This window comes from Acipenser ruthenus, chromosome 20 (assembly GCF_902713425.1).
Source record: "Acipenser ruthenus chromosome 20, fAciRut3.2 maternal haplotype, whole genome shotgun sequence".
In the NCBI taxonomy this organism is placed as follows: Eukaryota; Metazoa; Chordata; class Actinopteri; order Acipenseriformes; family Acipenseridae; genus Acipenser; species Acipenser ruthenus.
The window spans coordinates 8,196,393-8,208,736 of NC_081208.1; the positions used below are offsets into that span (position 1 = coordinate 8,196,393).

At 45.4% G+C, this 12,344-nt stretch overlaps 1 protein-coding gene across 4 annotated transcripts in view; it reads right to left on the minus strand.

Moving 5' to 3' along the window:
- Positions 1–242: 242 nt before the first annotated feature.
- The window catches only part of LOC117425900 (zinc finger protein 362-like), a 25,475-nt gene continuing 13,373 nt past the window's right edge, over positions 243–12,344 (minus strand). For 3 of the 4 annotated variants that reach the window (XM_058993433.1, XM_058993432.1, XM_058993431.1), the window contains 7 exons: positions 9,928–10,174; positions 9,640–9,765; positions 7,495–7,822; positions 5,684–5,908; positions 5,049–5,127; positions 1,910–2,068; positions 243–576 (listed from right to left, as the gene is read on the minus strand). In XM_058993433.1, coding sequence (XP_058849416.1) covers positions 460–576; positions 1,910–2,068; positions 5,049–5,127; positions 5,684–5,908; positions 7,495–7,822; positions 9,640–9,765; positions 9,928–10,174 — 1,281 coding nt within the window. In that variant the 3' untranslated portion in view covers positions 243–459. The remainder of the gene's footprint in view (positions 577–1,909; positions 2,069–5,048; positions 5,128–5,683; positions 5,909–7,494; positions 7,823–9,639; positions 9,766–9,927; positions 10,175–12,344) is intronic. The other variant, XM_058993434.1, reaches the window with a different exon arrangement.

Sequence of the window (12,344 nt, forward strand, 5' to 3'; positions counted from 1 at the left end):
GGCAGATTGGCCACCGTTTAGGACCAGCCCTAGACAGTCTTTCCCAGTGCTCTCCGACTAGGGAGAGAGAAATGGGCCCTCCGTGAAACCCATAGAAGAGCTCAATGAGCACACCACTCAGAACCAAAACACAGAGACAGACAGAAAGCCGCACACACTTAGAGGTCCTATGGGCAAAACCCTTTAGCTGCCTGTAGCATTTTTCTGTTTTAACAGAAACCAAACCTATTTATTTTTGGCCATTATTATAGGCCTGAAAGTGCTCTAAAAAATGTCTTTGGATGTCCCCCAAATAATTTTTAAAAGATATATTTTTTTTCTTTTTTTGTTAAAATACAAATACAGTCTGGCACATCTTTCAGGACCCCAAACTTGAAAACAGCGACTGGTGATTGGTTCTCCTAATGAAGCGAGCGCTTGACCGAGGACCTGGGCTCGTGGCTGCGGTTCCTGGCGCTTCTAAATGAGGGAGATGCGGATGGGGATGCTGGGAGACTCCGTCCTCGGAGGGGAGTGATGGTTGACCAGGTGCTCCACCACTGTGTGTTTGGACATGTGCTTCATTAGGTAGGTCTCCTGAAAAAGGGGAAACCACACAGAAATGCAGTTAGAAACCTTCCTTTAATAATCCCTGAAGAGGGCACTAGCCAAGTCAACTCAACTTGCACACACTTGTGGTTCTATAGCTAGACGTAAAACTTTGAAGCGTGTCACTTTGAGATGCATTAAGTTGTTAGGTATTAATTAAATGTAAGAAGACAAGTTAATCACGCAATACATAACAAAGCATTCCCTTCTTTGCCCTTGTCCACACAATTACTGAGCACCAAATCTGGTTATTTTTCTTAAGTTTTTCTTTTATCCTTTTGATATATATATATAAAAAAAAAGATTTCACCTCTGATTGGTACTCAACTGTGAAGGTGAGGGAAAGATAGATTTTCTTGTTGTAAAATTAATATATTCATTATTTGTTCTCACAGAGGTGTAGCTCCCCCTCTCTCCCCCTGTACTCACGGAGGTGTAGCTCCCTCTCCCCCCTGTACTCACAGAGGTGTAGCTCCCCCTCTCCTCCCCTGTACTCACGGAGGTGTAGCTCCCCCTCTCCCTTGTACTCACAGAGGTGTAGCTCCCCCTCTCCCCTCTGTACTCATGGAGGTGTAGCTCCCCCTCTCCCCTGTACTCACAGAGGTGTAGCTCCCTCTCCCCCCTGTACTCACAGAGGTGTAGCTCCCCCTCTCCTCCCCTGTACTCACGGAGGTGTAGCTCCCGCTCTCCCCAGTACTCATGGAGGTGTAGCTCCCCCTCTCCCCTCTGTACTCACAGAGGTGTAGCTCCCCCTCTCCCCTGTACTCACAGAGGTGTAGCTCCCCCTCTCCCCTGTACTCACAGAGGTGTAGCTCCCCCTCTCCCCTGTACTCACGGAGGTGTAGTTCCCCCTCTCCCCTGTACTCACGGAGGTGTAGTTCCCCCTCTCCCCTGTACTCACGGAGGTGTAGCTCCCTCTCTCCCCCTCTCCCCCCTGTACTCACGGAGGTGTAGCTCCCCCTCTCCCCCTCTCCCCTGTACTCACGGAGGTGTAGCTCCCTCTCTCCCCCTCTCCCCCCTGTACTCACGGAGGTGTAGCTCCCCCTCTCTCCCCCCTGTACTCATGGAGGTGTAGCTCCCCCTCTCCTCCCCTGTACTCACGGAGGTGTAGCTCCCCCTCTCCCCTGTACTCATGGAGGTGTAGCTCCCCCTCTCCCCCCTGTACTCATGGAGGTGTAGCGCCCCCTCTCCCCCTGTACTCACGGAGGTGTAGCTCCCCCTCTCCCCCTGTACTCATGGAGGTGTAGTTCCCCCTCTCCCCCTCTCCCCCCTGTACTCACAGAGGTGTAGTTCCCCCTCTCCCCCTCTCCCCTGTACTCACGGAGGTGTAGGCGCGGCCGCACATGCTGCAGCAGTAAGCCTTGGCATTCTTGATGGCATGTGCAGACAGGTGGATCTGCAGCGAGGCTGAGTCTGAGTAAGCTCGGTAGCAGTTGGGACACTTGTACGGCTTGTCTTTGTTGTGTTGTCTCTGATGAGACTGCAGGGGCGACACAAAACAAAATAAAAACAAACAAATACACAGGAGTGTTTCTGTGAACAAAAACAAACCTACCGACCGACCTACCTACACACCTGCATGCATACAGAAAGCAGCATGGGAAAACAAACTGTAGCTAAAAGTCTTAACTGGTTCACAGTTCCAGTCCACAGTTTTACCAGGCAATGTGAGTATACAGTGTAACAGCACTTTCCAGTTAGTTTCCTCCAATACCATTCCATTTGAAATCTTATACTGCCCCTAGTGTTTAGAAAAGGAATTGGTAACTGGATCTCAAATGAAGATGGTCTGGAACCCTGCAGAATACCCGGGCTGTGTCCTGCTGTGAAAATGGATCAGAAGCCACTGTTACCCCAGAGGCTTCTGCCTGATAAACCCTCTGTCAGCTCAACCTGCTTTGCTGAGAGAGTCACAGGAATGTATTGCTCCTGGTGGACAAGCAAAGGTGACTGGTCTGTATCACTGATCTCCAGGTTGTCTCTGTGGTGAGCAGGTGACTGGTCTGTGTCACTGATCTCCAGATTGTCTCTGTGGTGAGCAGGTGAGTGGTCTGTATCACTGATCTCCAGGTTGTCTCTGTGGTGAGCAGGTGACTGGTCTGTATCACTGATCTCCAGGTTGTCTCTGTGGTGAGCAGGTGACTAGTCTGTATCACTGATCTCCAGGTTGTCTCTGTGGTGAGCAGGTGACTGGTCTGTATCACTGATCTCCAGGTTGTCTCTGTGGTGAGCAGGTGACTGGTCTGTATCACTGATCTCCAGGTTGTCTCTGTGGTGAGCAGGTGAGTGGTCTGTGTCACTGATCTCCAGGTTGTCTCTGTGGTGAGCAGGTGACTGGTCTGTATCACTGATCTCCAGGTTGTCTCTGTGGTGAGCAGGTGAGTGGTCTGTATCACTGATCTCCAGGTTGTCTCTGTGGTGAGCAGGTGACTGGTCTGTATCACTGATCTCCAGGTTGTCTCTGTGGTGAGCAGGTGACTGGTCTGTATCACTGATCTCCAGGTTGTCTCTGTGGTGAGCAGGTGACTGGTCTGTATCACTGATCTCCAGGTTGTCTCTGTGGTGAGCAGGTGACTGGTCTGTATCACTGATCTCCAGGTTGTCTCTGTGGTGAGCAGGTGACTGGTCTGTATCACTGATCTCCAGGTTGTCTCTGTGGTGAGCAGGTGACTGGTCTGTATCACTGATCTCCAGGTTGTCTCTGTGGTGAGCAGGTGAGTGGTCTGTATCACTGATCTCCAGGTTGTCTCTGTGGTGAGCAGGTGAGTGGTCTGTATCACTGATCTCCAGGTTGTCTCTGTGGTGAGCAGGTGACTGGTCTGTATCACTGATCTCCAGGTTGTCTCTGTGGTGAGCAGGTGACTGGTCTGTATCACTGATCTCCAGGTTGTCTCTGTGGTGAGCAGGTGACTGGTCTGTATCACTGATCTCCAGGTTGTCTGTGGTGAGCAGGTGACTGGTCTGTATCACTGATCTCCAGGTTGTCTGTGGTGAGCAGGTGACTGGTCTGTATCACTGATCTCCAGGTTGTCTGTGGTGAGCAGGTGACTGGTCTGTATCACTGATCTCCAGGTTGTCTGTGGTGAGCTGCTTTTGCAATTGATAGAACTCCGCTCCAGCTGCCTAGCCTCGTTTCATGCCAAGGATGTATCAGTCCTTGCTGTGCCAGCACCAGTATATCTATGCATACAAGGGGTCTTTTAACCCTTTGCGGTCCTATGTCGGACTCGTCCAACATTGCAATTCTCCCTTTCCGGTCCAATGTCGGACCCTGTCCGACATCATCAAAAAGACGTAAAAAACAGGTCTCTAGTTGTTTTTTCTCCGGAAAAAGCCAAGAAAATCATTCAATGGCCGAGTGAGACCGATAGGAGCCGGGGGTATCTCATGAATACAGTTACAATACAAAACAAAGAAGATAGCTGCTTCTGCATCCAGCGCTCAAAGAATATCACACACATTTGCAAAACTTTTTTTTGATGTTATAGTAATAAAATAATGACTTGGATCGCATTATTGAGGAGTTTGGTGATAAAACGAGTGATCAGGAGGTGATTTATCAGTATGCACTACTATGAAGAGGTATGTGGAAAAAACAGCGAACGAGGGGTGAGGCGGGGCTGGAGATACAGCAGTGAGTGTCCTGTTGATATGCAGTGCCTTTTAAACCTGTTGTACTGTGAAAAATTATTTTAAACAGCGCGTCTAAAATAAACTGCGCGTGTGAAAATAAATTGGACCTGACGTGCCTGAGATGCGCTGAATAAATGGACCGCAAAGGGTTAAAAAAAAAAAAAAACCCCACTACAGCCCCCACAATGCACAGGACTGGGCTCCAGGAACTTCCTACCAAATAAATACTGTGAGGCTCACGTGTGGAATGTGAATTGCCTTCCTTGTTCATCATGACACAGCGACAACATTTTATAAGAATTCTTTATTCTTCCTCTGTATTTGGAATAGTGGAAAGAAAGGTAGCCCAAGTTAAATAACGATACAGAGCCTACCTCCTTGATTCAATCGGATAATAACACACACATATACAGCTATGGCCAAAAGTTTTGGATAAACAACGATAAGTGTTATTTCATTGTAGAAGACAGACACACAGGACCCCGAATAGTCTTTACCCTGGAATGTAACAAAGGCATTAAAAAATGTGGGTGGAAAAAAACAAATGTAGTTCTTCCTGTTTAAATGAGGAATGAAAAACTACATCTCCCAGAATGCCATAGCTGTCCAATAAATATGCAGATTGTCAGCTGATCAGCGTCAATCTGCAGTATGAAAGTGCTGAAGTAAAAACTGCAGCTGCTGTGTGCTTAACATTCATGCTGTGCAAATGAGCCATGTGTTTTCCAAATCCTCCATCCTACAACACCGAGGCAGGCGCTCCACGCCCCCCACTCCTGTGTGTCAGGGGGGCTGGCAGCCAGGCTGCAGCTGCGAGCCAGACTCACCTGTAGGTTGGAGAGCTGAGTGAAAGCTTTTTCACAGCTAGGATGAGCGCATTTATATGGCCGGTCTCCAGTGTGAATCCTGGAACAACAAAAGAAGAAAATACAAATCTAATGACATACAAAATGAGAGACAGTACATTATTATTATTATTATTATTATTATTATTATTATTATTATTATTATTATTATTATTATTATTAATAATTTATTTATTTATTAGCAGACACCCTTATCCAGGGCGACTTACAATTGTTACAAGATATCACATACATACAATTACCCATTTATACAGTTGGGTTTTTACTGGAGCAATCTAGGTAAAGTACCTTGCTCAAGGGTACAGCAGCACTGTCCCCCACATGGGATTGAACCCCCCACCCTCCGGTCAAGAGTCCAGAGCCCTAACCACTACTCCACACTGCTGCCCCATGTAAAAAGAATGCAAGTGTAACAGTTTTTTTTAGGGGTGTTACATTTTTTATGAATTGTGTACATGCAACAAACAGCTTTCCAAATGGAGACACATAGAATGTGCATTAGATTATTGAGACAAGTTGCTGGTAATTAATGAGCCAGTTTGCCAGCTGTGTGGTTTCTATTTTGCTGAGCTGTGCTGTGTCGTCTCTGTGCTCACCTTGTGTGCTGCTGCAGGTGAGAGAGCTGGCGGAAGGACTTCTCGCAGTAAGAGCAGTGGTAGGGCTTGACGCCCAGGTGAATGCGCAGGTGCTGTGCCAGGTAGGAGGCGTTGGCGAAGGACTTGGAGCAGTGCGGGCACTTGTGGGGTTTGGCCTCTGTGTGTGACTTGGAGTGCATCTGCATATCCGACTTGGTGAAGAAGGTCAGCGGGCACACTTTACACCTTTTCAGAAGAACACAGACAGAAAGGCACGAGCTGTAAGTCATGGCAGACACATGCGGTTGAAGCACTAGGGACTCAGAGCAGTGGTTCACTATAGAGACAAGCCTAAATACAGACAATCTTTCTCAGTTAGATTGATGGAGTTGTGGAGCTCTACACAGCCAGAGCAAAGGGCTGTTTCTTTCAATGCTCCCTTGGACAGTTTAAGTACAGGGTGCTGGAGGAATGAGGTTAAAACCCAAAGACATGAAGTCAAGTTTACAAGGCTTTCACTGAGAGTGCAGAGCACAACATTCATTTTAAAACAAAAACAAACGTTGCATCAACATAAAGTACATCAAGCTATAGAGGCCAGATTTGTCAAAGTCAGACAGGGTTTTCTGTGCAGTCTCTGTGCTATCCTTGTACTTCTGTTTTAAAAATAATATTGATAGAGAAAGCTTTTGTATCACCAGTCAGAGCAAGCACGGATTCCTTCAGTCTTTAGGTCGACAGCCCAGAGCCCATCTTATACCAGATGAGAAGCAGCTTTTCTCACTTGCGTGAGGCTACACAACGCACTGGGCAGTCTGCTCCAGATGGCACTACACAACGCACTGGGCAGTCTGCTCCAGATGGCACTACACAACGCACTGGGCAGTCTGCTCCAGATGGCACTACACAACGCACTGGGCACATGCTTTATGTCTATATGGTGCAACAGTGACACCCAGTGGTCACAATGGATCTCACCTGTCTGGCACAATTTCAGATTCCATGCACAAAATATTTGACCAAATCTTTAGGCCTCTTTGGCCCCAACATCTATTACTTTATGCAATCAATTTTGCATGAAGTCTTTCAGAAGGCTTATAGTTTTGAACATGCTTTTTCCAGTCAGATAGCTACTTGACAGTAGCATGTTAGGTACTCTGTAAGAAGTACAGCCACTGTCACGGTCTGTAATCTGTGAGCTGACACTTTACCACCCTAATGCAGCACTGCCGCTACGTCTGTGGCACTGTCAATATTTCAACTGCCAGCACAGTCAAGGCTCTTTGTATAGTTCAGTAATGATGATTCAGCTATCATCAATACTGGTAATTAACAAAACAAACAATCTCACTGTTCCTGCTGCTGTCAGACTGTTTTTAATAATGCAGCCCCTGCAGTAGCGATGCAGCAATAAGGAATGTTGTTAGCAATGTACTGCTGAACCTCATAAGACTATCCTTGCTGTAGTGTGGCTGTTCCCAGTAAGGCAGCCTGCAGCTCTCTCTAGAATTCTGTAATACAGTAAGCAAGGGGGGGCAACTCCTCTAGGGGTACCAGTAACCAACCAGGTTTTGGTTTTAATCAAAACTGACCTGCTTATTTTTCAGCTGCACTGCTTTCCAGTGCACATCAGCACTGGGAGCCAATGCCAATAGATTGTTTAGGTTTGATCCAATAGCTACTTTTAAAAGGACTCAACATGAAGCCTGGGTGATCTCTGGTCCCTGGGAGTGTGGAACATGCAGCCCTCAGCAATGCATTCAGTGTAATGGTGTAAATGAAACACGGTATAGGGTACTCTGTAAGTGGTACTCTACCGCTTATGTTCCAACCTGTACGTTTTCCCCTCTTTGGAGGCGATGGTGACAGTGGACTGGTCGTTTCCCGAAGCCAGGATAGGGTAGGGCACCACCAGCAGGGGGCCGGACGAATTCTCTGCTTTGATCTTCTTGCGGCCGCGCTCCGGTTTGGGAGGAGCTCCCAGCAGCCCTGACAGGCCGCCGCTCTTGATTGGCTCCAGGCCTGGGCCACTGGCCAATCCGGAGATGAGGTTGGGTGAGGAGGCCCCGCCCAGTCGGCTCTGGCTGCTGGAGGTGGGCGTGGTCGGGGTGATGGCCTCTGAGGTGTTCAGGCCGCCGCAGCGGGAGGAGAGGGTCAGCCCTGCCAGCAGAGGGAGACAGCGAGCGTTAATTACCTCGGCGTCACCTCTCAACTCTATCCCTGTCGTATCACCACATGTCAAAGCTTTGCTACAAACTGTGTGTTAATCATTCCCGCTCAAATGAACGAGAAGAGGGTGCTCAGCTCATCAAGACGCTTCGCAGCACACCGTTTGCCCTACAAACAGGATCTCATTTAATAGAATGTTAAATTGAGTTTTAGATCTTACTACTTCACCTGGTAAAACAATATTGGCAGAAACTTTAGAAATACTAAAAGAAGCATTGTTCGACAAACGTTTCAACTAGATATCTCTGTCAATGTCTTCATTGTGTGGTTGCTGACACAAAGCCCATGCAAGGAAGCAGAGCCGCAGGGAAGGTGTGCTAGTGAAGCCATTAACTGAAAACCAAGTTAAAACAACGAAACACGTTTTTATTATTATTATTTATTTAACCCTGTCCTTCAAGAGTATCTTTAGCAGTCATTTCAACCATAAGGTTCGTTAGCTCCTTTGTTGAGTGGATTTGGTGGAACAGCCTCACAGTCAACAGAGCCCGAGCAAGTAGATGGATACATGCTTGTATCGTAGGTGGTTTAACATTGTCCCTATGCTGTTCATGTAGCTCAGTCTTTTACTGCAAAATGTGAATTTTACTGGTTTTGGTGTCGTCTTTGGTAAAATGTCCTCAAACTTATTGAGACTGGAATTTTTGAAAAGTTTATTGGCTGTAATCTTCATGTTCCATTTGGTATCATCCTGCTTATTAATGTCAACCATAGCGGTTTAAGTATAAATACTAATACCAGACCGCCGACAATAACACATTAGATGACATCTCTTTTTTTGTAAAATACCTCTATTTTGTAGTCTGTATTAATGAAATTGAATAATTAAATATAGTTTTAATACATGCAATGGTGCATTCCACAAACCTCCCATAGTTACAGTATTGGTATCACCCTGCACTTTTAAAGACACCTGTTTTTTTTAATCTGTCAGGAGCTTCAGTGATTTAGAGCCATAGAAAGAAAATGATTTATTTAAAATGGATTTATATTAATACATTGTGCTGCAGCAGCAGCCTTAGTGTAGTTAATGGGATTTATATGTGTTGCAATACAAGATAGATTCTACGATCACTACATTTCTATTCGATTTCTTGAATAAGCGTTTCCACGTGCCCATCCCAAGTACATCCAACAGGTAACCCACCTGCTCGTCTCGTTCAGGAGACGGCAGACGGAAGGAACTGTCCGATCAGTATCCTCGAGCTGAGCGTGCTGTACAAACAAGTGGTAAGACCTGTATTGAGCTCTTGTCTTTGGATCTATTCAATCTGGATTCTCCCCCTTTGTCTCAGAGAAAGGGATTGAGTTGGCATTACAGTAAGGTTCTGTATCCGATCCATCTGAATTATTAATAACCGGCACTGGTTCATATTCTAGATTTGAGATGGAAGTCGTAAGAAAACAACCTGAAAGTCAGGGGCATCCTCTGATCCCCAAGCCAATGGGCTCTTTACACCCACGAGCTCCACAGCGACATACAGAAAAGCAGATTGTAAAAAAGCTTTTCCCCTGGATGTTATGTAAAGACATGACGAGCTCGTCGGGGCACATTTAAAAACCTGCTAAAAAAGGAATCTGTGCGATTTTGGCTCTTAAGGCGTTTGTTGCAAACTCGCAGATTTAAAAAACAACCAGAAGCAATACAGAGAATTCTATGTAGAAGGATGAATTTCAGCGGGCCAGCTAGTCTAAACAGAATACACAGGGCAGCGATACCTGCACCCATCTCATGACGCAGTCATTACCTGATAGATGGTTCATTCTAGTAGGTTGGTCTATGATTTGACGCAAATGCCAGTCCTCCCACAATCCTTTAGCTTTTACAGATGTCTTATCATCCAGATTAAAGTTTACATCACCAAGAAAAAGGCCTGTTAGAGATGTGCAGAAAATTCAGGTTTAAGAGAAACACTCATATTCAGGAGAATCAACAGGTAAACAAGAATACTTCACAAGGAGCGAATTTCTTGCACATCGCTAGTGCCTCTGGACAGAAGCAAGCAAGTAAACAAGCAAGCAAGACTGAGGGGTACCTGAGACAGTACTAGAGGCCGGCCGGGCGTGTAGGGCGATGTCCGGCTGCGAGGGCCCATGAGAGTGGAGCCCGTGGACCTGCTGCAGCTTGGGGATGGACATCATGTGCTGCCCACCTTCTGATGGGGATGGGGGCACCAGCAAGGGCTGCTGGGAAGGGACAGAAGTGGGGGGCAGGTGCGGAGGCCGGATCTTCTCAGCCATCAGCTGCTCTTTGATTTTGTTGATCAGCACCAGGTTATCCAGCTAAAAAAACAAATAAGAAGCACCTGTGACTAATAAACACTCAATAGCGATACAATTAGAAATACTGTAAGAAGCATAGTAAATTCAATGACAAGCCTTACAACTACAGAGTTTAGTACCACCGATAACAAGTTTTAGAAATGTGGTTGGATCATTTTTTAATTTTTTTTTTTTTTTAAGAAACCACTTTTATAAGCCCTGAGTTCTGATTCAGTATCGTTATTGTGACATTTTTCCTTTCTGAAAAAAACAATGACAAAAAAAACAAAACAAAAACGGAAACGTGTGTGTGAAACGGAATGTTTAAATACGGCAATATGGAGCTAAACTCTATACCCTTCTAATACTATATATTAATCCTGCTGGCATTTTCCACCAAGGGTGATTACAGCAGTCCTGGGACTATTAAACCGAGGAGTACTGTGTTTGAACTAAACCCTTTGAATGTTTCATCTACACCACCCAATTCAACTGTGATGCAAGGTCAACACGGGCTGTAGTGTAACTAAATGACACATTCATAGGGGTATAACGAAGCACTATGTCGGGATACAATACACATTGCCATATACAGGTCCAGGTATCCCCATACATGTGATGGTCACGATGGCCTACTGGTTTGATGCAGAAGATCAAATGATCATTTAGTAACGGACATAAATGTAATGACTTAGAGGGGGGTCTGTATTCATACCAATTATAAAACACTTCATTCAGGAACCATGTGGTGAACTACAATGCACTGCTGTATGTTGTGCTTTTGGGTTTTGATCACAATACTCCCCTACACATTCAGCAGCAGAACTGCAGGGTTAAGGATCTGTACCCTGCGCTGAAATAAGAATAAACTTCTAAACATCTGTACAACACTTAAAGGGTTTTGTGAACTGCAAACATGATTCAATTAATCAAACGGGTTTTATAAAATACCTCATCTTTAAATAGATTCATATTGGTGTTATTGGATTAATCAAATCTGTTCAATTAAATACGGACACCTAGAAAGTCCAGCACTCTCACTGAACACCTTAATCAGTTTAAAAATGACGATGGATTTACTGAAAGTCACAGGGTCCGCAGCGGAGTGGAAGCATGCTGCTGATATCCACTCCAGACACGAGAGCAGGCTAGCACAGGACACCCAGTAATAAACTGGGCTGCGCTTTGTGGAGGAAAATAGCTAGTTCCCTCTAGTGGAAGAAAGTGGAACCGCATGTGTGACTACAAAATTCCTGTGAAATGGTTGTAGCAAAACTGCACATCAAAATGCAATGTCATATTTACAACATGGATCTACTGGGGGTGTGCTGTGTTCATACAGGTCATATAGGACGTGGAAATGTACATGGGGTTTGTAGAGGCGTCTTTTCTTTGACGTCTTGCTTCGTTTTTAATTGTCTGACGGGTGCTTTACTGGAGTGGAAGTGCCTGTTTCACATTGAAAAGTGCCTGTGTCTGTTTTCAGCTCACCTATTATATCTCCCAGTGACAAGGCTTAGCTTACAATAATACATATTCAAACTGCAAACTTCCAGGTTTAACCCTTTCAACAGCAGGGCATCCATTTCAAACACAGGTCTCTGGTTATATGAGCTTTGAACAAAACAGGAGGCTGGGTTTTCTACAGGAATGGCTGAAAGGACTACAGCAGCCCCTTATACTGAGTCAGAAACACAGCAGGAAATCGAAACATCAAACACCTCGGAGTTACCAACACGGTGGGAATGGAGGCTGTTGGGAAGTCTAAAAAGTCTGGACATGAGTTTGCAATAGTTTTAATAAATGCGTACACCTGCTATCTACACTCTCAATCAGGCAAGTAGGATACAACACAGTAATGCAATAATATTGTTATGGTTCTAAAGAAAAAGGCTAAATTGAAGTTACCACTGAAATACTAACTGTAGCAAAAACACAGATTTAAACATCCAGGAAAACCCGGGTTAACGCATCTGTGCAGCTTGCTCAGTCATTCAGCCTCCTTTGGCTTTTAAAAAAAAAAAAAAAATCGTAGTAAAATTGACCATACTTGCTTTGAAATCTGCCTCATCTTTCTGGATACATTTGTTGGTCCAGTCATTTTGCTTCTCCATGACCAGCACGTCGCTTATAGGAGCGCCTATCTGGTTGCATTGCACTCATTAGCAACAAGATGAAACTTCTTTTTTGC